At 38.4% G+C, this 27,569-nt stretch overlaps 1 protein-coding gene across 4 annotated transcripts in view; it reads left to right on the forward strand.

Annotated features, from left to right (window-relative positions):
• Nucleotides 1–27,569, forward strand: part of LOC136866203 (uncharacterized) — an 873,476-nt gene that overhangs the window by 836,829 nt on the left and 9,078 nt on the right. For all 4 annotated transcript variants that reach the window (XM_067142959.2, XM_067142960.2, XM_067142958.2 and 1 more), the window contains exon 23: nucleotides 4,889–5,047. In XM_067142959.2, the coding sequence (XP_066999060.2) occupies nucleotides 4,889–5,047 (159 nt within the window). The remainder of the gene's footprint in view (nucleotides 1–4,888; nucleotides 5,048–27,569) is intronic.

Genomic DNA, 27,569 nt, shown 5'->3' on the forward strand with positions numbered 1-27,569 from the left:
GCACCTAACAAAAGGTTAAAATAATTATCACCACCCCTATCTGAAGGGGTCAGGAATAAATGTTTTCATGATCCATAACCTCAGCACCAAAAGAGATGCATACTGTAATATGGTTTGCTTTATGCTTCACTGACCCAGTGAGATGGCTATGTGGCACAGATCATGTAGCTGTAAGCTTGCATTCAGGAGCTGTTGAGTTCAGCAGCTCTAAAAATTGTTTTCTGTGAGTGGCCATTTTCATGCCAGGCAAATGCCAAGGCTGTCCTAACTTTTTCCCATTCCACTATCGCAAAAAATCTGTATCTACTTGCTTGACATTAAACCACTAAGAGCTGATTTGATACTCAAGCCTGTAGTAAGTACTGCAAAGTACAAACAATTGTCAAATCAAGTCATATATAGAGAGACAGAAACATATAATAGGATAAAGACAATGGCAGATCAGTGTATTCCTTTTCTTGTTCCTCTTTTACGATTTGTTTTACATCGCACTGACACAGATAATCTTCTGGCAATGATGGGGTAGGAAAGGGCTATGAGTGTAAAGGAAGTGGCGTTGGCTTTAATTCAGTTACAGCCCCAGTATTTGCCTGGTGTGAAAATGGGAAACCACAGAAACCCATCTTCAGGGCTACCGACAGTGGAGATTGAATCCCCTATTTCCTGAATGCAAGCTGACAGCTACATGACTCAAACAGCACAGCCACTCACTCATTTTCTTGTTCCTATCAAGCCTGTACTGCGTTGACTTAACTCCAGGGACATATGCTTCTTCAGAAAGAGTAGCTGTATTTCTTGATTTCATTATGGAAAGTTCTAAAATATTCTTCCAGTGAACTGAGCAGGCTTTTATTGCCTTAGCTATGCAGGAGATATCAACAGTGACCTTGCAGAATTCTGAAATGAAGTTCAAGAGTTATTACGTAAATATCCAGTTTATATTCTTGCAATGTATCCAAATTTTGTGTTTGTCCTTTTGTGACTAAGTTAACCTTGTACTAGCTCATCTTTCTATCTTAAATCAGTGAGGGCAGATAACACTGAATCTATTTTAATTGAATGTTTGTGTACAACAAGGTAAGTTTACTTTTTAACTTATTCTAACTAAAAATATCTGTACATCAAAACACATATTATACTTTACTAATTAATAATAAGGTGCAGTGATAAATCAAACAAGGACTATGTCTCAATTTAAAAACAAATAGCTATTTTGAGGATATCAAAGAAATCAGTTTAACAAATAGATGTATTCAGACACAAGCAAAAGTATAGAATGTTACATTTCTGATCATGACAAATGATCAGAAACCTTTTACAAAATTACAGATAAAGCATGACAGTATTCCATTGGTTACATATCATCTGAGTGAGATGATGTCAAGTACAGAGTGAAATACATAGAAACTCTTTTCCAATCAAGTTTAAACAAAGATAGAGAATACAACGTTTTAAGGAAACATTGAATAGGACACTGCTAGGTTAAAATGACATAGAGACTCCACAATATTCTCAAATGAAATTTATAAATCGAAATCGAAGGCATATGGTTAACTTGAAAACACTGAGCGGATTCTGAATAAGAGAACACTTGAAAAACAGTCCACAAATATGAAGAATGACCAGCCTACAATTTTAACAAAACAACCCATCTTCACAGTAAAATTATACAAATGGCATTGGAATACAAGAGTTCTGAAGTATTGACTAAAATTATGTCCAGTTTCTAAAAAACCAAAACATTGGAAGATCCTAATAAGTTACATGAATTATGAATCTGTTGGCTGCCATATCGATTCCAAGATCGAGTTCAAACACTCGATAACCTTAGACATCAGAATCTAAAAATATAGTTCAAGTTGCACTACCTCATGGTGCATGCTGGTATGGAGAAGTCCTGAACTTGATTAGAAATTTACAGTAACATAATAAAGATGATCTTCTCCGAGTCTCTCTCTCCCCAACAGTTGAAACATGTCTCGATGAGAAGTCTGTATGAGGCAGTATTTATTGCCAAGTCGAAGAGGGGAGTGGCATGAGGGAGGTTATGTCACATGCAGCACAGAACAAATACGAAGATACAGGAACATTCGAGGCGTGAGGTAAAGCTGATAGCAATGACATCAGCGGACTCTTGACGTATTACCACGAGGTTCAGCGATACATCAGCCGGCGAAGAAGGAAGGTGGTGATTGCCGCTGGTCTTCAACATGAGGCAATGCAAAGAAAGTACAACGATAATTGGCGGACATGGTGAGTACATTACAGGAGCTTGGCAAAATTGGACACAATGTGAGGCTTAATTGAAGGTCCTTAGTCACCACGTCTCACTCCCACAGTTGAAAGCCCTGGGGGAAGTCATCCCTTTCAGTCACCTCTTATGACATCTTGGGATACCTTAGATGTATTCTATGTTCCCCACACACAGGGAGAAAAAGTACTCTAATAAGGCAAATGGTTTTACCAGAATCAGAGTACAGTCAGTATTATTCAGTTGTATCATGTCCGCTTCCTTGGCCGAGTGATAGAGCGCTAGTCTTTGGTCAAATGGGCCCCGGGTTTGATTTTTGGCTAGGCTGTGGATTTTTACCACTGATGGCCAATTCCAACGGCTCAGGGACTGGATGTTTGCACTGTGTATACACTTCACAGAAATTCACATACAACATGTTCCTCCACTTCGACCACATGCAGTTTCTCACTTAGCAGATGCTACCCACCATCCACACAGGTTCTGTTTAAGAAAGGCTGCACCCAGGTTATCATAGCCATTCAACATTGAAGAGTGAAAATGTTAAAGGGTGAAAATGCCATAACGGTGAATGTTTTTTTTTTTGCTCAGAACTGGCTGAAAGGATCATACGCCATAACATGGTGAAGGCTGGAAGTTGAACTTTAGTCTTCAGTCAGTTGGCAGGCACACACTTGCCTTCTCTTCACTGAAGTGGTTGTTATGAAATCAACACACTGATGGTATAATTGTTTTAAAAGGATGTACAACAAGATATTATCTTCTCTCAAATATAATCATAGGAAAAATAGGCCCATCCCACCAAAGAATGAAGGTATTGGTAAAGGAAAGACTCTCTGTCTCAAAAACATAATACTGTTGAGGTAGGAAGAGAGCAATATTTGACCAAGGGAGATTGAATAGGAAAAATGAAGGCGAGGAACTGGCAAAATTGGACTTGAACTTCCAGCCATTACCATGTTATGCAGTATGGTCGTTTCAGCAAATTCCAAGCAAAAAAAAAAAAAAAAGGAACATTCACCATTAAGGCACTTTCATCCATTTCCATTTTTACTCTTCAATTATACTACAAGCAATAGAAAGGAACAAACAAGTGATAAATTAATTAATAAATATAAATATGAAAATAAATAGGAAAACATGACAGGATAAACATAATGACAGGTCAGCACCAGACGAGGGAGCAATAGAAAAGGAGACGAAGATAAACATGAAAACGTAAAAGGGCAATTTTTACATCTGCAAATAGATAGGTCGTCTCCTCATCAATCCCAATTCTTGTACATCTATTTCTTCTCAACTCCCAACAAGCTTGTTTCTGCTTCCCAGCTTCATCAGGAGGGTGGGCTTCAATATTCACAGTCTTGATGTGGGAAATGGAGGGTAAGAAGATAGTTAGGTAAACACAAAAAAAAAGGAAGGGAGAAAAAAAGTTAAATACAGATTGTCAAAGATTAGGAACACAGAACAAACACAAAAGAGAAACGACTGAGCTCGATAGCTGCAGTTGCTTATGTGCAGCCAGTATTCAGTATTCGGGAGATAGTGGGTTTGAACCCCACTGTCGGCAGTCCTGAAGATGGTTTTCCGTGGTTTCCCATTTTCACACCAGGCAAATGCTGGGGTTGTACTTTATCTGAGGCCATGGCTGATTCCTTCCCACTCCTGGCCCGTTCCTATCCCATTGTCGCCATAAAACCTATCTGTGTAAAAAAAAAAAAAAAAAAGAGAGAAACAGAAGTAATGGAAAGGAACTAACAGTGACAAATTAATATTTTGAAAAACAGGAACATGATTTGAACACATAATAGGAAAAATAAAATATCAGATCAGCATTGGAAGTGGGAGCAGTAGACATGGAGACGAGGACAAACATGAAAATAAAGGACAGGGACAGTATACATATCTTCATACACTGTCATCTTCAAATAGATAGGTTCTCACCTCATCAATCCCAGTTCTTCTACTTCCATTTCTTCTCAGCCCCCGACGAGCTCGTTTCTGCTTGTATTACAGTTGCATCATGTACAGTACCTTGTAATAAGGAAATAATGAGGAAACAGTCCGGTTAGTTTTTACTCGGTCACTAGACTTCATTATGAATGACTTCTCTGGTAAAGTCATGTCAGGAAGGCCATCAACTTCAAGTGTGAGATGTGTCCTAACTTTCCAAAACAAGTTGAAGAGGCTATTTTTTTTTTAACTTTTCTCCAGCCAATAATTTAAAATCAGATCACATGCCATTTAGGACAATACTTCTAAAAACAAGCAGTAACTAAATTATTCATTATGTAGTAAGTTAAGAACGAAACAGGAACAATTTTTTTCTAGATGGTATGTTCATGATAGAAACATTGAAGAATGACCTTTACTAGCACAAAATGAAATGTTCCTCTTTTTCTTCTATTCAGTATCCCAGTACCCAAATAGAAAACATCTTTATGCAAACCACCAGTTTATCTAGTTTACCAACTTGACTGCTGACATCTTGAGTGACTATCCAAAACTCAAAAAACTTTTGAATTTTCTCAGAATATTTTTAAAACATAATTTCAAGTGATAACATTACTTTGTTGAATTTTCTCTGACTTTTAAAACATAATTTCTCATAATAACAATATTTGCTCATTATTGCAGGCATATGCTGGTTTAGCTGTGTATTCTGGAACAAAGTTCTTCCTTGAAGCCATGGCCCGAGCATTAAGAGAGGAAGTGGTGGATTCTGGTATAAAAGTAACATCTATTCAGCCTGGTGATGTGAAGACGGAGCTTCAGGATCACACAAAAGATCTTGTGGTCAGGCCTCTTTACTTTATTATTCATTTCAAAATCAGTCAAATAACTTGAAATTTTAATATACTACTGGTCATTTATTTCAGTATACCTACTAATTTTCATGAGATCAGCATTTTAATCAATTGAGATACATCATTATGCAGTTGGTTATGTTTAATTACCTAAATAAATAAGCACATTTTAAAATGACAGTTTTGAGCTATTTTATCTTGATAAGAGAGTAATAGATTTCCATCAGAGCAAAACAATCTTATGTTCGCCCTTTTCAAGGCATGTGTGGTGGTGATCCTCTTGTAGACTCTTGCCTCGGCTGCTGCTGAAAAATTAAAAAATACTCACCACATACTTAGATTCTTACCTCAGGCGTGGTGCGTCCATTGTTTCCTTGTACTAGGGCTGATATTGGGGGTGGAAAGAAGTAACTAGGGGTCAAGCTAGCTACAAAATAATGTTACCCAAGACTGATTCATATTAAATGAATAGAAGTTATTAACGAAAGCAAAAGGAATTATGCAAAAATTTAAATTTAATTGCAATAAACTGGATTAAATGAAATTAATTAACAAAAAGAATTGGATTAAATGGGATTAACTAAAAAACTGGATTCACTTACATTAAACAACCAACCAAATAGATTAATTCCAAATTAAATAACAAAACAAATGGATTAACTCATACTCGTCAAAAGGATGCTAATGCCATAAAGTCCTCTTCCAAACCTTCTAGCAATCTAGGCTAGATTCACAACATCATAAACTCAAGTCCCAAATTGAAATTACCACATGATTGAAAATCATCTCAAGTTAAATAATTAACCAATCAAAATAATTAATATTTAGCTGCCACAACACAAATAGTACAGAACTTCACACTCTCAAATCATGACCTCCAACCTGGTCAAATAACTCAAATGTTACCTTCAAATTAATGTTAAAACCAAATTATACCATGAACACATTGTTCTCTAGGTGAGACCTTACTTCTCTTATCATTGTTATAAACCTTGATACACTATTATCTCCAAGTGGCTGAAAGTTGCCTATCATGGCTGCCTTTACTCTTAAGTCAAATACACGTCACAAATTAATTGATCAGCCATAATACAATCTAAGTTTGTTCACTGTGATAGTTACTGGACAAAATATTACAAATAACAAGAAAATACCTCTGTTCTGCCATAGTCAAATGAACTTGCCTGCTACACCTAAGATTCATTACCGCTTGTTACCTTCAACCTACTTAATTCATATCCAACACATTGCATTGTTACTGGCGGCAGGTTCCACCTTCTTAAATGAAAATTTGCGGCATTATTTTACACTTTCATACAATCCAAGGTCAGTTCATTTGAATGATTCAAGCCTAATTTACATAAACTGTAGTTGTGACCTTGTTTATTTTTGCGGTGCCTTTAGTAGTGTAAAGAATATGCTGCGATTTATAGACGGAGAGCAACGGGCTGTTCTTGTAACTCTACAACTATAAACAATCCTGCTTGAAATTTATATTTACAAATATTACATAACACTGTCAACATAGTGTTCAATAAAAACAAAGGAAAGTAAGAAACACAAACAAACCTAAACTACGCCTATAATGAATTCAATGAAATGATCTGATATCCGCGTACCTTCTACGCAAACTGGTTTTAACCATGGTTAATTAATTGAGTTATTATTACAGAAGTATTATACAAGTCCTCTCGCTACATCAAAACAAATTAAGTCAACGATTATTTAAACTCACACGGTTATAATTTTATTATTACCTTTTACAGATGCTGAGGTGCTATTGGTGGCAATCAATCAAAATAATTCCTTTTACTCATAATCCATAACACAAAACTTCAGTCTAGAAATTAATTCATCTCCTCAACAATCACAAAATAACTACTATATCATTGCTAACTCGTTCAACAGCTTCGTGTTTTATCTCAGGGCAACCTCCCTTCATTGGAGTATCTCTGAGTATCTCATCATCCCTGTTCTATATTTTGTATATTCAACACTTTCCTAAATTATCTTTATCAGCGTAGACCTGAGCTCCAATTCACCTGAGCTAATAACTTGATTTACTGGCACATCCAGCCTCTGCTTCTCATATATATTTCAATGTAGATTTGAGCTCCCTTCATTTGAGCTAATACATCATTTCTCTCATTATTTCAATGCAGCCTTGCTCTAATTCACATGAGCTAAATAACTTCACAGATTCACTTTGTCGTCCTCTTAACCATAAGATGACATTCATTTAATATACGCGACGTGGTCCTCTAGACTCTATTCTATTACTTCTTAATTATATTCAGGGATGCTATTTCATACTCATAGTCACCTTTTCCATCTTTCATTTTGGACCTCTATATCAAAATACATTTCAACATTTCTATCTCTGCAAGTCAGTAATGGACTCCTATTTCAACATGTAATATTATTCTCTATTTAAAACATGACTGCCTACCAATAGACTTAAGCTCTCTAACTCCATTTTACATCAAAATCATGAAATCTATCCATTTACCTTTGAAATTTGGATTATTAATATTATTATCCACAAAATACAGTATTATTATTATTATTATTATTATTATTATTATTATTATTATTATTATTATTATTATTACGGAGTTATCCGTGGTAGTTAGAGGTGAAAGAAGGTGCTGGGATGAACAGGTCTCAACTAACGAAATTAAAGTTAATTTAAAATTTAACACGGTTATATTTTCTTTTCAAAATCAAGAAATAACAAATATAACAGGTACTCGGTAGCATAGCAATAAATCAAGAATGTACAATTACCGAAGTTACAGGATTTGGGCTTCGAGACCCAGACTTACAATCCTTGAGCTATAAGCCCAACTTTACCCATATACAAGATTCAACAAAGGGGCAGAAGACCCCAATCATGCTCAAGAGCACTTGCTCCCAATTACATAGTGAAAGCCTCCTTGAGGCACACAGAAACAAATTTTTTTTGGAAGAGCAACCCGCTCTCAAAGTTCCAGCCTATCAAAGGCCACACCAAATTCCACCTTCAAGCTGTCCTCCAAGGACATAAACACAGGGGTAAAAATACCCAACCTACTGAGGCCGATTTAGTAAATAAACAGGAAAATTACAAGGCCCCAAAATACAAACTTGAGTGGAGGCGTAACTGGCACTCCGAATATACTTTATTAAGACCAATTTGGCACTAGGCCGCATATGGAAGGGCTAATCCCATACTAAAGAGGTGACACGATAGGAAAACTTATTACATTACAAAACGAAGAAAATTGGTTGAGAAAACATAGTCACCTCAAAAACAATATGAAAGGGAGCTCGAGAGGGTTAGGCACTCTCTATCCCAATTTGTAGTTAAAAGAAAGAATTTAGACCAAGTGTATTTTACATTTTAGGAAGGTTACATGATAAAGGTTTCGAACCTGCCCCGAGAGTTAAACTGCTGAGCTACCAAGAAATGAAGTTATTAAGAGGCCATTACCTTACTGATGAACTGCTGCCCGAAGAAAGAGGCGCTTCCCGCCCCCTGCTACATAATTGCACTAAGAGAGATGTTACTGAAGTGGCCCGGAGACCCGAAAATCAGCAGTTTATATACCCTCGTGGAACATTCGAGACCTTTCAAGAATAAGAGCACCCGCCCACAAGCTTTTTATTGGACGGCCAAAAGATTACATGTCAAAACTGAAGAAGAAAACCAGGATTGGTGGAAAATTAATTACAGAAATTTATGATTGGCCAATTTCAAAACTGGCGGAAAGAAAGGGTTAACGTTGCCAACTTAAGCAATGGCAGAAAGAAATTTAATAAAGAACAAACTTATAAATACTAAATTTCTTCAAAAAAAAAGGTTCCTACACTTCGCACTAGAGTGCACAATTGTAGTTCATAAGAGGTGCCATCTAGAAGAGAATGTTCGCACTTCTTGCTACAGAGAAAACAAAAATGCATCGAAAACGGAGCAGTTCAGAATGCTTCAAAATTTACTAGTAGGGACATCTTCTGAGAAACTTGAGAATTAACCCGGTAGTTAAAGTTCAGGCTTGCTCCAGTACAGGAGTTTCAACTGGCGCAAAGTTTGAATTAGCGGCGTAGAGGTGTACCACCCGGTACAGACCTCCCCCCCCCAAAAGTCCTTCCAAGGGGTGACACATAAGAACATCAAATTGTTTGAAAACAAAGTCCAAGTTATGACGTTGATTTAGACATTAATTGCAGAAGAGAAAAAAAAATTTCTTAAATGATTGGATCCAGGTTCAAAGTTCTTTGTAGTAACTTTTGAAGTAATGTCTTTATGCTTGTAGAAGTTGACTTCAGAAGGAAAAACTTTTAATTCTTGAAAGTGAAGAAAAATTTCCTAAGTCCACCAAATATTGCAGTTGAATCCAAAAATGTAGTAATTGTAGGTATGAAATTTCCATGTAGCTGATTAAGTACATTCAATGTTGATTAAGTTTGACGGCCAGACCAGCCGCCGCTGCTTGTGTCCAGAGGAGGCCGCTCGGACCCCTCAAGTACCCTGAGATACCGCTTGCCCGCACTATGAGAGGAGTAGTGGAGTTGAAGCACGCCGCGCCCGCAGCGAACATACAGGTCGCGGGCAAGTTGCAGGTTGTGCGCCGCACATCAGCCTTGGCCGGGAGGAGGACTCCGGCTCGCCGTACACTGGTTGGCCTCACTGGAGAGGGGCGGGCCCATACCCCACCTCAGTGGCGGTACGGCGCCGCACTGCTGCGGGGGCACTGAAACATTAAGATCTCGGTGGCAGAATTTGTTGGACCAAAATGATTTTAGGGTACAAACTTTGTGGTGAAGTTGAGGGACCAGCGGCGTGGAGATATTTATTTCATTCCAATTAGCCACAGTTTTATGTGAGCAGGAGACGGGAGCATGGTAATGGCCATGGCAAGGACAGGATGGCAGTTTAACTGGTCGGGGAAGGTGTACAATAAATGCTTAAATACAAAGAACCTGACTCCAAGGGCAGAAGGCCTCAAAATGCAACCAAAAAAATATATAACCTTCCGAATTCTTTCAAAAATGTTAAAGTAAATATAAAATCAGCTACGTTAGCGCGGAAGCTACACAGGTTTCACCTGCGACAGGTGAACCCTAAATATCCTCTCGGTGGCTGGATTGCTTAGCAATAAGGTAACGGGTGTAAGGAAATCGAGAATAATACACGGCCCATGAAATCTGGGGGTAAGCTTGCCCGCGGGAACAAAATTTTTGACCATCACCTGGTCACCTACCTTCAAATTGGTGGGTCTCCGTCCACGATCATATCTTTCCCTAACCTTTTCATGAGACACTTTAAGATTGGCTTTAGCCTTCTTCCAAAGATATTTAATATTATCTGGATCTATTGTCTCAGGTAGAATATCACTCAAAGACTAAAGGTTGGAGAGCGGCGTGTTGGGAACAAACTTGAACATCAACGAAGCTGGAGTAAATCTATGTGATTCATGAACAGCCGAATTCAGAGCGAAAGCTAACCAATGCAGGGACGTGTCCCACCTGGAATGGTCTTCATGATGATAAGCAATAAGAGCCGACCTGAGATTACGATTAACTCTTTCGGCAAGAGATGGTTGGGGATAATAAGCAGAAGTAGTCACACGAGATCTGGACAGATCAAAACAGAATTTACGAAATAGATTGGATGTGAAAGCCTTAGCATTGTCAGACACAATATACTGACACGGACCAAAAGAAGCAAAGATAAATTTAAACAAGTAATGGTGGACTGAGCGGTAGCCAGCTTAGTCGGGAATAACCAAGAAAATCTTGTAAAACCATCTACACATACAAGGATGAACTTGTTGGCATTGCCCTTTGATTGGAGGAAGGGTCCTACGTAATCAATATACAGGCGTTCCATTGGGCGCGACGCTTGGGGAGAGGACAAAAGGCCTATCTTGGTAGATATGGTGGGTTTACTAAGCAAGCAAGATTTACAAGCCTTTACTAGTTCACGAATTTCACCGTCCATACCCTTCCAGATAAACATTTCACGGATCTTTTCACGGGTTTTAAAGATGCCTAAATGCCCCCCTAATGGGGTCTCATCATAGTACTTGAAGATCATTGGTACAAGAACAGCTGGAACTACAACTTTCATCATCTTATCATGCCTCGAAGGGCAACATAAAACACCATTCCTCAATACATAAGGGACAACATGTTCCCCAGAAGAAAGGGTTTCCATAATGGGAGCCAGCACTGGATCTTCACGTTGATATTTTTCAATATCCCTAAAGAGCATGGGAGCATCTGTTAAGATGGCATTAACCTCAGATAGCATGGACTCGGGAGGTGATGAACTATCGACCAGTTTGTGGGTCTCGACGTCATTGGAAAACATACGGCTGAGTCCGTCTGCGACAACATTTTCAGTACCTCTGATATGCCTAACGTCAAATTGGAAGGCAGAAATTCGGATGGCCCACTGGGCTATACGACCAGTACGACGTGGCCTACCCAGCTTAAGGCTTGATTATCAGTCTCCAGGTCGAATTTGACATGTTCCAGATAGAGACGGAACTTTTCTAAGGCAAATAAGACTGCCAAACCTTCGAGCTCATAGATGGAATACTTGGCTTCTTGAGCCGATAGAGTCCTAGAGGCGTAGGCGATGGGTCGCCTCCCTAGTTCAGTCTCTTGAAGAAGGACTGCAGCTACCGACGCCGACGACGCATCGGTTTGGACGATGAATTTCTTGGAGAAATCGGGCATGGCCAGAACAGGGGCATTACACAGAGCTAATTTGAGATCTTCAAAAGCGGCTTGTTGAGAAGGTCCCCACTCGAATTTGATGCCTTTCCTATGAAGAAGGTTCAAGGGCGCCGCTCTATTAGCGAAGTTAGGAATAAATTTCCTAAAGAAATTCACCATACCAATGAATCTGGCAATACCTTTGATGTCCTTGGGAGGCTTGAAATCACGGATGGCCTGTGTTCTAGAGTGATCGACTGCAACACCATCGGGCGAGACAATATGCCCTAGGAATGACATGGAAGGTTTAGCGAAAGCTACCTTGGACAACTTCACAGTTAGCCCAGCCTTACGAAGGCGATTGAGAACTTCCTTTAGATGATCTACATGTTCTTCAAAAGTCTCCGAAAATATGACGACATCATCAAGATAGTGGTACAAGTACTCAAATTTGATGTCGGAAAAGACCCTATCTAGTAGCCTCGTAAGCACAGCTGCTCCCGTGGGGAGCCCGAAAGGCACGCGGTTGTATTCATACAAATTCCAATCCATGGCAAACGCTGTAAGATGTTTAGACTCTTCAGCCAGGGGAATTTGATTATAGGCCTGATTCAGGTCCAAGATGGTAAAGAATTTAGCTTTACGAAACCATGAAAAACAAGAATGAAGGTCAGGAAGGGGCACAGATTGTAACACCACCTTCCGATTGAGAGCCCTATAATCAATGACAGGCCTGAAGCCACCTTGTAGTTTCGCGACTAGAAAAATAGGCGAAGAATACGCTGACTTAGAGGGCCGAATAATACCATCCTTTAACATATGATCGATGATTTCTTTCAATGCCTTCATTTTAGGTGGAGATAGCCTATAAGGTGGAAAACGGACAGGAATCGAATCCGTGACCTCAATTTTGTATTCAATAAGGTCAGTAACACCAAGAGTATCAGAGAACACCTCTGGAAACGACTGACACAACTTACGAATACTATCAGCCTGCTCCTCAGGTAGATGTCTAAGATCTAACAACATCTTATCCTGGGTAGGCGAAATAGATGAACATGATACGGAACTACACTTTAACAAAGGGATTTTACTAATAGAAGCAAATTTGAATGTGCACGACCTACTCTGAAGATCGAGCACAAGACCAGTATGGGACATGAAGTCGGCTCCCAATATAATGGGGCAAGACAAATGCTTAGCCACAAACAGTTTAACTTTCCAAGTAAATTTAGAAATACGAATTTTGGCATTTAAGGAGCCTAAAATTTCTAATGGAGATGAATTAGCCGAAACATATTGAACCGAAGACGAACAATAGTTAGGAAATTTACAAACGGATTTCAATTTCGAATACCATTCAGCCGAAATAATAGAACAAACACTGCCTGAATCTAATAGAGCTGTTATAGGCTCATTATTTAATTCAATTTTAAGAAAAGGCACAGGTGCGGGGGTATCCGCCGCAATCCTAAGACATTCTTTGGGAGCTTCAAAAGATAAATTTGACGCCTGAGTTTTCCCAGAAATTTTAATATGTTTACTTAGGGATGAGCCTCGAGAAGAAGGGTTCGCCGACTCAGCCGACGCCACTAGTCACTTATTATTATTGGCATTGGTGAAAGTTACACCAGAAGTCGACCAGGAGGGGGTGCTGCTAGCATTAGGGCAGTTCTTGGCAATATGATAAAACGCGCCGCATTTAAAGCACCCTTGCGATGACCCTGTTCCATTCCTTGTTCCACTAGATTTAATTGATGGACACTTGTTCCGAAGATGGTCAGGGGACCCACAAGCATAACATTTACGGACAGTGATGGTTCGGCGAGGTGTAGGCCGAAAGTTACTTGATGGCGGAGGGGGCTCCCTGGCAACACGTAATGTGTCCGCATACCTAACCCCTTCGGCTGACACAGCCAATGCTTCAAGTTCAGAGAAGGTTTGCGGGCACGCCGCGAAACACAAATATGACCTATAGGATGGTGAAATACCTTCCACAATAGCATGAACGATTTGGTCTTCGGGAAAATGAAGAGCAAATACCCTAGTATAGAACTTAATATCTTGGATGAAATCTGCCAAGTTTTCATCCAACCGCTGTACACGATAATAGTACTTCTGAATAAGTGAGGACCTTGCCCTAGCCGGAATGAAGTTAGCTAGCAAGTGGGCGTGGAAGTCTTCAATAGATGATTGTTCGGCAATGGCTCTTACTAATTTGTCTGAGAGGACACCCACGGAATAAGGGTAGATTATCTGCAAAATCTGACACGGAGAAAGAGAAAAAACGAGGGCATGACCCTGAAATTCAACTAAAAACCTTAAGAATGAAATTACTTCACTGGTAGAGTTACAGAAAACTTCGAAATACCTCTAAGCAGCATGGCTAATGGATGAGGCAAACTACTGAACCCTGGTGACATAGTAGGTAGAGGTTTAAGTGGCGAGGAAGCTAATTCAGAACGTGCGTTATTCAACGAGGTACGGCGTTCAGACTCGTTGTCCAAAGGGGCAGAGATTTGTTGAGCTCCAACGGTTTTCCTATTGCCTTCTCCCTTAGGAGACTCTTCCTCGCTACCTACGTTCACCGTAGTGGGTTGATCAGTTTTGGGAGGAACTTCCCCAGTTAACAATTGGGTAACCTTACTGGACAATTCAGAAAGATTTTCAAGAACCACACTAGCTTCCTTCCTTTGAATGTCATTCAACTTCAGAGACAATAGATCGTTAACTCTATTAGAAAAATGAAATAACCTTGCTTGCACACGTTTAATTTGGTTAGGAGACGGGTCATTTTCTTCAAAAAAGGTAATTACGGATGCGATTTATAGACGGAGAGCAACGGGCTGTTCTTGTAACTCTACAACTATAAACAATCCTGCTTGAAATTTATATTTACAAATATTACATAACACTGTCAACATAGTGTTCAATAAAAACAAAGGAAAGTAAGAAACACAAACAAACCTAAACTACGCCTATAATGAATTCAATGAAATGATCTGATATCCGCGTACCTTCTACGCAAACTGGTTTTAACCATGGTTAATTAATTGAGTTATTATTACAGAAGTATTATACAAGTCCTCTCGCTACATCAAAACAAATTAAGTCAACGATTATTTAAACTCACACGGTTATAATTTTATTATTACCTTTTACAGATGCTGAGGTGCTATTGGTGGCAATCAATCAAAATAATTCCTTTTACTCATAATCCATAACACAAAACTTCAGTCTAGAAATTAATTCATCTCCTCAACAATCACAAAATAACTACTATATCATTGCTAACTCGTTCAACAGCTTCGTGTTTTATCTCAGGGCAACCTCCCTTCATTGGAGTATCTCTGAGTATCTCATCATCCCTGTTCTATATTTTGTATATTCAACACTTTCCTAAATTATCTTTATCAGCGTAGACCTGAGCTCCAATTCACCTGAGCTAATAACTTGATTTACTGGCACATCCAGCCTCTGCTTCTCATATATATTTCAATGTAGATTTGAGCTCCCTTCATTTGAGCTAATACATCATTTCTCTCATTATTTCAATGCAGCCTTGCTCTAATTCACATGAGCTAAATAACTTCACAGATTCACTTTGTCGTCCTCTTAACCATAAGATGACATTCATTTAATATACGCGACGTGGTCCTCTAGACTCTATTCTATTACTTCTTAATTATATTCAGGGATGCTATTTCATACTCATAGTCACCTTTTCCATCTTTCATTTTGGACCTCTATATCAAAATACATTTCAACATTTCTATCTCTGCAAGTCAGTAATGGACTCCTATTTCAACATGTAATATTATTCTCTATTTAAAACATGACTGCCTACCAATAGACTTAAGCTCTCTAACTCCATTTTACATCAAAATCATGAAATCTATCCATTTACCTTTGAAATTTGGATTATTAATATTATTATCCACAAAATACAGTATTATTATTATTATTATTATTATTATTATTATTATTATTATTATTATTATTATTATTATTATTATTATTATTATTATTACGGAGTTATCCGTGGTAGTTAGAGGTGAAAGAAGGTGCTGGGATGAACAGGTCTCAACTAACGAAATTAAAGTTAATTTAAAATTTAACACGGTTATATTTTCTTTTCAAAATCAAGAAATAACAAATATAACAGGTACTCGGTAGCATAGCAATAAATCAAGAATGTACAATTACCGAAGTTACAGGATTTGGGCTTCGAGACCCAGACTTACAATCCTTGAGCTATAAGCCCAACTTTACCCATATACAAGATTCAACAAAGGGGCAGAAGACCCCAATCATGCTCAAGAGCACTTGCTCCCAATTACATAGTGAAAGCCTCCTTGAGGCACACAGAAACAAATTTTTTTTGGAAGAGCAACCCGCTCTCAAAGTTCCAGCCTATCAAAGGCCACACCAAATTCCACCTTCAAGCTGTCCTCCAAGGACATAAACACAGGGGTAAAAATACCCAACCTACTGAGGCCGATTTAGTAAATAAACAGGAAAATTACAAGGCCCCAAAATACAAACTTGAGTGGAGGCGTAACTGGCACTCCGAATATACTTTATTAAGACCAATTTGGCACTAGGCCGCATATGCAAGGGCTAATCCCATACTAAAGAGGTGACACGATAGGAAAACTTATTACATTACGAAACGAAGAAAAATGGTTGAGAAAACGTAGTCACCTCAAAAACAATATGAAAGGGAGCTCGAGAGGGTTAGGCACTCTCTATCCCAATTTGTAGTTAAAAGAAAGAATTTAGACCAAGTGTATTTTACATTTTAGGAAGGTTACATGATAAAGGTTTCGAACCTGCCCCGAGAGTTAAACTGCTGAGCTACCAAGAAATGAAGTTATTAAAAGGCCATTACCTTACTGATGAACTGCTGCCCGAAGAAAGAGGCGCTTCCCGCCCCCTGCTACATAATTGCACTAAGAGAGATGTTACTGAAGTGGTCCGGAGACCCGAAAATCAGCAGTTTATATACCCTCGTGGAACATTCGAGACCTTTCAAGAATAAGAACACCCGCCCACAAGCTTTTTATTGGACGGCCAAAAGATTACATGTCAAAACTGAAGAAGAAAACCAGGATTGGTGGAAAATTAATTACAGAAATTTATGATTGGCCAATTTCAAAACTGGCGGATAGAAAGGGTTAACGTTGCCAACTTAAGCAATGGCAGAAAGAAATTTAATAAAGAACAAACTTATAAATACTAAATTTCTTCAAAAAAAAAAGATTCCTACACTTTGCACTAGAGTGCACAATTGTAGTTAATAAGAGGTGCCATCTAGAAGAGAATATTCGCACTTCTTGCTACAGAGAAAACAAAAATGCATCGAAAACGACACAGTTCAGAACGCTTCAAAATTTACTAGTAGGGACATCTTCTGAGAAACTTGAGAATTAACCCGGTAGTTAAAGTTCAGGCTTCCTCCAGTAGAGGCGTTTCAACTGGTGCAAAGTTTGAATTAGCGGCGTGGAGGTGTACCACCCGGTACAATTATTATTATTATTATTATTATTATTATTATGTATTCCAACATCGTAGATACATTATTGCTTTATGAAATATGCTACCTCAGCTGAATTTAAAGTGCCTTTCAAACAAAATAAATTTATTATTATTATTATCTCCAATCGATCAGCAATAATTATGGACTTAATCTTGTGGTCAATTATTTATTATAAAGACTTGTATCATTTAACGGCTTAAGATTGACTTTTACTTCCTTCTCCTTTATTATTATTATTATTATTTCATTTTATCATAGTGCTCTTTCAAACATAAGACATTTATTATATTTCACAGAAAGTATGCGTTAAGACACCAAAATTTATAAACACTCACTGAAAGTTTACACTGACGCAAACAGAATCCTGTTATTATTATCATTCATTACTCGAGCTCAGAACATTCACATTTCGATCGTTAAATCTGATTGCTCCAATATCAACAGTGGGATATGATTATTATAGCAATTGTTTCACGATTATTATCAGTATTAGGTATGCAAATTAACTCCTATGATTAAACGATATCATCTTAACCTAATCGGACAACGCATTGTTTACGTCATTTTAATTACAACAAGAATAAATACAACATGTTCTTTACCTGGTGTCTGCCGTTATCTGTATTCCTCCAGCCTCCGCTTCATAGTGATTTTCTCCATGATGGACATAGTGGTTAACTTATAAAATATGTCACACACACAAATTAGATCCATTATAATTATACGGAGCAAACACAAGTTGGTTAATACACATGCATTCTTCTAGCTTAAATTAAGAAACAATTCATACAATATAAACAAATTTTACATACTTAATGTTGGATTCCCGTTTGTATTCAGAATGACAGGAACTCGCTGCATGAAATTAGCCTCCCAGTCAGCTGGTCAAACACCTGCTCCCCGTTCCAAAGTTCTAGCCATTGTTTGTTTAAGAGATTAGTGGTCATTCATCTTACGCTGCTGAACTATAGGAATTCGATCTTGCCTGCCTGTCTCCCTTTTATCTGCAGTTGGCTGTCAGGAAGCTAGCCTTGTAACTGTACAACTGGTAAGCTGGGCTCATTCCTCCACTCTCGAAACTGCTGTTGTCTTTATTGAAACATCATCAAACGCCAGATTACCTTGGCAGCTTTACTGATTGTAAAACTCCCTGCACATTTAGTCCTTGTGAGTTGGTGAGTTTCACCTGAGCTCTCGTATACTGTAAATGAATACTTATAAATCTGCAACTCCCGCTGATAAATACATTATCCCAACTGCGTCCCAGATCACGGTCTGATGCAAATGTAAATGTTCCACCATTATCTCCCTTGACTTTGCAAAGTTCATCTAAGTGTTGCCATTAATTTAAAGACTGAATGTCGACTGATGAGAAAGTAATACTGATCGTTCAAAAACATTCTGACAGTTCTAAATACTTGGACAGTTCAACACCTAGTTGTTCGTAACATCTGAACAGTTCTATAACACTCAGATTATCTTACAACTCACCAAATATTCGCAACCACCAAACCCACTCTGGTGTTTTAAAATATACTTCGCTGGTTCGCATTCCGCGGATGGCTCGCTACGCTAGACACAATCTTGACTTCGGAAACGATGCCTCTGAAGTAACTCTTGGAGAGGGGGTGACGTAGTGATATAACCTCACGTTGATTTTATAAGCGTCTGTAGGTTAATTAATTACTGAATTATATCTTGTTACTTCTAAAATCGATGCGGTCTCAATGTTTCACAAGATTATAACAATCGATCATTCACTTTCACACAATTTATCAAGCGTCACTGGAATTATTTACACTGGTGAATTTTGACCGTTTTGCGCCATACGGCTCAATCTTGCGGACGAATCCCTTCTTCACAAACTTACGATGTAATTGCTGATAATTCATTAATTATAGAATAACTTATACTTAACTTCACAGAAAATTCCTTATAAATTAGTCCAAAACTAGAGCACAGTATTTCTTTAATTCCCTTCTCCAGATCGCAAACGACTAAATAACATTTCTGCTTCGGCAGGGTGGTTAAAATTTCTAATTTTGTGATTGGCCGAAAACTGCCTACAGCTGTTCTGACGTGATTGAAGAAGGACCCAACCCATTTCTCAAGGGGTGCCAGCTATCATATTGTCTTTTAAGGAATAGTGCTTTCTTTGTCTCTCTTTAAGGTGTGGCAGCTTTCGTTCCAATGTCCCCTTTCTCATGGGAAAGTTTTGCTAGGATGTCCCGCTATTGGCTTCTTAATTTTATTAGAGGCTGTTTATTACTCTTGGATCTTCCTGGGACGTGATTTAAAGCAAGTTGAGAGGATGTATTTTCTCTCTGGGAGGTCTCTTTGTTGCGAACTTGTGAAATATCACCACTAAATTTGCTCTCTGTAGTTTCCCTATATTGAAACTGATGATTTAATTAATTTATTCATTTGGCTATTCACCTTATGGGTGCAATACATGAACTATAGAAGCATGGAACTGTGTTTCTTTAGTTGCTTCAGGGAACAAAATTATCCACCTTTGTAATGTGGACACCAGTGCTATCCCTTATATTACTTACTATCAAGAACACAGTGTGCATTCAAGTACTGCCATAGCAAAAAAAAAAATTATTATTATTATTATTATTATTATTATTATTATTATTATTATTATTATTATTATTGAAAATGAAAACCTACAACCTGTTTTCCAGTCATTGACCGGGTCAGGAATGGAATGAATGGAGCAGATATAGGCTATTAGTACGATGAGATCGCCACTCCCAAAGTGATTTATTAATGACTGATAGATGCTTTGAAATGATAATGGAAAGTGTTGCTGGAATGAAATATGACAGGGAAAACGGGAGTAGCCGGACTGAGTGGCTCAGATGGTTAAGGCGCTGGTCTTCTAACCCCAACTTGGCAGGTTCGATCCTGGCTCAGACTGGTGGTATTTGACGGTGCTCAAATATGACAGCCCCGTGTCAGTAGATTTACTGGCATGTAAAAGAACTCCTACGGGACTAAATTCCGGCACCTCGGCGTCTCTGAAGACCTTAAAAAAGTAATTAGTGGGACATAAAGCAAATAACATTATTATTAAAACGGGAGTACCCGGAGAAAAACCTGTCCCGCCTCCGCTTTGTCCAGCACAAATCTCACATGGAGCAACCGGGATTTGAACAGCGGTGAGAGGCCGACGCACTGCCGTCTGAGCCACGGAGGCTTTGTTATTATTATTATTATTAACAATAAATATGGAAGTGGCAAAGTCTGCTTTCTGTAATACAACAGTGAAATTAAATTAAAACAAGCTGCATACCAACAACAAAAAATCAAACAATTAAATGGAAAAAATAAAGATCACAAGGAATTATATCTGTTACCATGATTTCCGTGGTCCAGAGAGGGAAAGAAGCAGAGGGGTGAATGGCTGGACAAAGCATGAAGCGAAGTTTAAAATTTGTCAACACTATCTACTGAAAATTTTATTGTCTTTCTTTTATTATTTGAGTATTCAACAACAAATGTTTAACAAGAGGAATATTTCACTGAGGGAGCTTAGAAGCTTGGAAATTTACAACGGGTGAGCTTATGATCTCAGAAAATTTACATGATGGGGAGAAGCACACCCATCTCGAATAAGTCAGTCAGAGATTTCCGACCTGTAGGTCTTATAATTTTACACATTACAACGATAGGCTATCCTGCACATCACTGGGGAAAACAGAGTCAGTACAGTTCGGAGAAAGAAACCGTAGCTTCTATAACAAATTTATGTCGGATGGGTCTCGAACCCTGGGGTTCAATTTACAATTACATTTACAAATGCCCTCTACTGGGTCAGAAGATTACATTCATGGCATTGTCTGACACCACAGACACTTGAAGCAGCAAATACACTCTGCTTTAATAAGTTAATACATTCGCCACCCTTACCAATGGGGGAGGCACTCCCAAAGAAGGATCGAAAGACCCAATAAGATTACAGAGGTTGAAGCCCATACTACATGGCCATGAACAGGAAAAAAACACGAGAGAAAAAGTACACCAGAAAGGCCAATAACAAAAATGTGAACAATGGAGGCTAAAATACTTAAAGCACTCTAATATTTCAGTTTAAAGTAAAACCTAACAAGGCATAAGGCCCAATGACACAGAGGATAAGCCATTCTATTTGGTGACTAGGGAATGCAAAACTTATGTCGGAAATAAGGTAGCAGAATTTTGAAAATGGAAAACTAGTCACCCAAAATCAATTACAAGAAGGGAGATGAGGGTACACACTCGTGTGTCCTTGCATTTTACAAAATCCCCATTAGGGGTGAATAATTTTAACTTCTACGACTGCCTAGGAAAACCCTACATTTTAAGTTTAAATGGAAAGAGAAAGCCAAATAAATTAAAATTCAAATCAAAGCAGGTCGACCTAACTGTTATGCTACTGGGGAATGCTGGAATCTTCCCTTTATTCACATGGAGTTACTCTTCATGTGATTAGATGATAATTCTGCCTTTACCTTGTGCCGATAGATCCTCACATCAGCCACCACCTCAGTATCTCCCAAGGGAGATTTCCTTAGTTTGCTGTACACTCAAAGTGTCACTGCAGTTAGACCTCTTAGCTCAAAAATCTTGCAGCTTTTAAAGGGGACTGACAGATATTTCCAGAATAATTATGTCATATAATTTTTGAGTGGAGGAACAGATTTTGATATCAAAGCTTTTGATAGGCAGATAAACTTAATAACAGTGATGATAACCCAAAAATATTAAAAAAAGACAACTGAAGGTTTATTAGGTTACCAAACTTTCAAACACAAACATTCTTGATAACTAGTTACTGTATAGCCCCTCAACACAAGGTAGTACTAGAAAATTGCAGCTATGGACATCTGGTCTCAGAAGGTACAACTTCTAGGATATAAAATAGTTCAGTCAGTTCTGAATAGATAACACCATTGTCAGAGATATGGCGGTACTTGTGGAGAGGCCCAGCTTATGGTACAATATCAAAGTAGATAATTTCTTATTAACAAAAGAATAAAAAAAGGAAATACATTAGAAAACTGCCATTTAAAACAGTTATTTATGAAGAAAAGCATACTAACAAAACAAATTTTTAACCATGTTTGCAACAGCAAGATGGCAACCAGTGGATCCAAGGGGTAAAGATAGATGATAATACAGTTTTCGGAGATGCCGATGTGCTGAAATTTAGTCCCACAAGAGTTCTTTTATGTGCCAGTAAATCTACCACACGAGGCTGACATATTTGAGCACCTTCAATACCACCGGACTGAGTCAGGATTGAACCTGCGAAGTCGGGGTCAGGGGTCCTGTCCGTCTGAGCCACTTAGCCTGGTAGTAAAGAAAGATATTGCAGAGATTAGATTAACAGAAGATGTAATACAACAGACCAACTTTCAGAAGGATGATTTAAAAAAAAAAACTTGAAGAGTTTCAAGCAGGATGAGAAATAAAGAAGAAGAAGAAAATTTTTTTTTTTTTGCTAGGGGCTTTACGTCGCACCGACACAGATAGGTCTTATGGCGACGATGGGATAGGAAAGGCCTAGGAATTGGAAGGAAGCGGCCGTGGCCTTAATTAAGGTACAGCCCCAGCATTTACCTGGTGTGAAAATGGGAAACCACGGAAAACCATCTTCAGGGCTGCCGATAGTGGGATTCGAACCTACTATCTCCCGGATGCAAGCTCACAACCGCGCGCTTCTACGTGCACGGCCAACTCGCCCGGTGAGAAGAAGAGAAAGGTAGTAACATCTTGATAGGAGAAAGGGAGAAACAGCAAAGTGAAAGGATGAAGAGTTATTGAAAGCTAGTAAAGAAGCACTGAGATGAATGCCTAGATTATTTCATGCTGTCCTTAGGTGATCAAAATCAAGGAGGAGGAGGAGAAACAAAACATGACTACTAAAAATTACTTACGAGTAGTACAACATATATGAAATTTATAGAGAATAACTTAAAATATTTCCTTTCATGTAGCATAACATAATTACAATACAGTCGCTCTTTGGAATAACATAACGTAACATATGATACCATAACTTCGCTGAATATAAGTGAGTCAATTGGTGCTATAGTGTTTTAGTATACAGATATAGCATCCAGTGCAGTGATATTTATGGTTTTTTAACATGACGATGTGTTAACTTTGAATATATTGATTGATTAATAGTAGTTTGACCATTAAAATCAATAGTGTTGTAGGTTTATAATAGGCCCGCCTTTTTTTGTCCAAGAGCGACAGTTTTTCTCTGTTAGAAGGTGAATTCCTGTGCGGATGGATGATCTCTTACCGGACTGGGAGAACAATTTAGATCTGATTAACAGTGATAGCCGCAGTCTTGTAAAGGAGTGTTTGATTTATTATCTAGCAGGATATATATTACGCAATGTATCCAAAGGTCACAAAATGTCATAAATGTGTCAGCCTGCTTCACGGAAAGCCTACAGAAGAAATACTTGCCGCAGCTCTCACATTTATTAGGGACTATAACAACAAATACAGATTCCTTCCCAGTCCTAGCTCTTTCCTGTCCCATCATCGCCATAAGATATATCTGTGTCAGTGCGACGTAAAGCCAATAGCAAAAGAATAAATCCAAGACTACAGATATAGAAGAAATTACACAGAAAATAGAAACTACACTTAAATTTCTTGAGAAGAATTTGGCTGAGAAAATAAAGGAAGAAATAAGTAATGCCATGAAAAATGAAATAGGAAAATTAAAAGACAAGTGTCAGAGGACCTGATTTAACAGAAACTGTGAGTCAACGTACGAGAACTACTAAGCAAAATTATAATCAAGTGGCAAAGAAACCAGCACCAAAACCATTTTCAGAACAACAGAAACATCGATTTGGAAGGAAATGTAAGCTTTCCTGTCTCCACCCAGAAAGCTCGAAATGAAATTGAGCACGTCCTTGTCTCCACCCAGAGAGTTCAAAATGGAATTAATAATAATAATAATAATAATAATAATAATAATAATAATAATAATAATAATAATAATAATAATAATAATTTTGTGTGGCTATTTCTAGCCGAGTGCAGCCCTTGTAAGGCAGTCCCTCCGATGAGGGTAGGCAGCATCTGCCATGTGCACGTAACTGCGTATTATTGTAGTGGAGGATAGTGTTATGTGTGGTGTGTGAGTTGCAGGGATGTTGGGGACAGCACGAACACCCAGCCCCCAGGCCTTTGGAATTACCCAATGAAGGTTAAAATCCCCGACCTGGCCGGGAATCGAACCCGGGACCCTCTGAACTGAAGGCCAGTATGCTGACCATTCAGCAAACAAGTTGGGCAAAATGGAATTGTGAATATAGAACAACAAGATGTGGGAGAAAACGGAGAACCATGGATCAATATACAAAGGAAACCTCATAAAAAAGGGAATAACAATAGGAACAAGTATACTGAAATCTGGTCCTCGCAGGGCTTGGCTTTATATAGGAAAATTGCACAGAAAAGCAACAGCCGATGACATAACATTTTAAAAAACAATGGCGTTGACACCCAGGAATGTGAGCAACTAGAATCAAAAAGTCACTTAAAATCCTTTAGAACAGTAATTCCATTTGAGATGTTAAACCTAGTGAACAAACCGCAGTTTTGGCCAAAAGGAATCCAGGTACGAAGATTCAATTTTCGGAGAAGTGACTTCTCAGCAGTCCTGCTTCAGTGGCAGTACTTACGACGATAGCATAACGAGTGGAAGAGAAAGTGTGAGCTCTTAAGTTGTTCCCTGTTGGCTAGTATAGGGACTGTGATGAATCGTATGCTAGGGGCAGCACTGTTGCTATCTGACAGTTGGTATCTGTAGCTATAATACGGTTATGTTCGGTAGTGTTGTTCTGTGAAGGCAAAAACTTAATTGTCATGCATTATTTTTAAGTGAAAGTGAAGAGCGTGTGATTTCGTGATGGTATTCTTTTATTCAGTGTAAATATAGTGCTGAGTTCATTAAACTTACAAAAATTCTGACGAGGGAAAAATGCCTACTTGCTTCGTTCCAGGCTGTAAGTTCGGCTACAAAACTACGAAAAGTAAACACTTCTTCAAACCACCTAAAAATGAAGTAAAATTTTCAAAATGAGAAAAGGCGATTCCCAGAAATGACAAAAAGCTTTCTGATAAGTGTTATGTGTGCGATTCACATTTTTCTGATGAATTTATTGTTAAATCAGATTAATTTGTAATACAAGACGAACAGGTAGAAATTCCTAGAGATAGATGGAAACTGAAAACTGGCACTGTCCCTCATATATTTCCCAATTTTGCCAGAATATCTCACAAAACAATTAAACAAACGAAAATCATCCTGTAAAAGACAGCCTCCGAAGATGGAGGAAGGTTCAAGAAACAAATCACACAGGCCTCACCGCGAATTACATTTCAATGCTTTTTCTGAGAGTGATAAAAGAAATGAAATAGATTCAGCATTGACAGCACTTTCCTCACCCATCCTTCAAAAGGAGGTTATAATGTGTTCATGCAAGTTGAAAGTGTAGTGGAACAAAAATTCTCCTGTGAACATAGTCAATGGGGCGTTATATTTTACGATTGTTTGGACAGTTTGCGCAGTATAACTATTAATTTGAAAGAATTAGGATGCTGCGATGACCATGTTGTGGACATTATCTCTAAACTTGCATTGCATTATATGAAGAGTCGATTTTATTTTGTAACAAGACAGATGAGAAAGGAACTGAAATCTTCTAAGACCACAAGTCTACACGGAGGCTATCTAAACTATCTGACAATTGACTTCTGGAATGGTAAGCAAAAGTATAATATTTTGCAAGCAATAATTGTCTTTTATTCATATGCTGACTTGTAAGCTCAAGCTCACTTACTGCTGGAAGAGCGGCCTAGCGGAGGAACCGGTGAACTAGGGGAGAGATCACACTTCTACCTTCTACTCGCTATGACGATAGAATAAACACCAGCAGAATCATACATAAAGGATCACTTCACACAATTTAAAAGAAAATATATTTACTTTTATGGAACGTAGAAGGACTAAGAAGCATTCTCAGTAATGCACCTGAGGATTTATGCTTATACAATGACATTATCACAGCAACAGAAATATATTTATTGGAGCCGCTTGGGATATCAGGCTATTACGCAATACACTCATATGCCAAGCATAAAGGCTTAGGAAGATCAGTAGGAGGAGTCTCCATTATATTCAATGATGCAGCAGGGAAAATTCAAGATATTGTAAAGGAAGAAAACATGATCTTGAAGCTTACTGATTTAACAATAACTGGGATGTACATCAAATATGGAACCTCCATCGAAGACACAGCAGAACAGATAATAAGGGCCCTTTCAGTAGTCAAAACTGAAAATAATGCCATCACAGCAGAAGACTTTAATTGTAGACTAGATAAGCGTAACTTCAAAACAACAATGATGTTGGATATCATGCTACAGGAAGAGTACACTCTCATCAACAAGGCAAAAGAAATAATCAATATTGCTTACAACAGTACAAATACTATAGACTTAGTCCTCTACAGAGGATATAATATACAGTGTGATTCAGCAGCCCCTTCCAATATCGTTTGCTGCGGCCCAACTAAAGTGCACATGGTTATAGGGGTGTTATTATCCTGCAGGCGTACTGTATAGTACTAATGTTCAGTGAGCACATTTTGCACATGATTCTGAACCCTAGCGAAATGTTATACCATCCGTTCACAAAACATGACACCTTGAAATCATGTAGCAACGTCCTTTTACCATGTAACTATGTTAATGCATCGTGCCTCGTGACCTGGTGTATCGAAGAAGGGAATCGATACATAAAACTTGGTAAAAGTGTAGTAATTAATGCCTTAATCACCGAACCAGATGGCGTATGTACTCTGCTCTCGTTGTACTACCAGCATGTTTGAGGCAGTGTAGCATAGCGGATGTGCTTAGGCGTTCGCTTAGCAATGGACGGAATTTGCCAGTGGCGGTTCGAATCCTGCGTCGCTCAAATATTTTTACATCGGTATGATGTGTGAATACATAAACACAGGCCAACGTTTGCCACATTCAAACAGTAGAATGAGCTGTTATTCATCTGGTGCCCTGCGTATACTTCGCTAGTTAGGGCCTGAATGTACTGTAATCTCTGCTGTCATTCTGCATGATTTCCACAGAGGAATACGTTAACATGCTCCTCATTTATGGGAAAGCAAGACAAAATGTGTGCGAGGCACTGTGTCTGTACCAAGAACGGTATTGCAACACCCGGCTGCTA

This window comes from Anabrus simplex, chromosome 3 (assembly GCF_040414725.1).
Source record: "Anabrus simplex isolate iqAnaSimp1 chromosome 3, ASM4041472v1, whole genome shotgun sequence".
Taxonomy (NCBI): domain Eukaryota; kingdom Metazoa; phylum Arthropoda; class Insecta; order Orthoptera; family Tettigoniidae; genus Anabrus; species Anabrus simplex.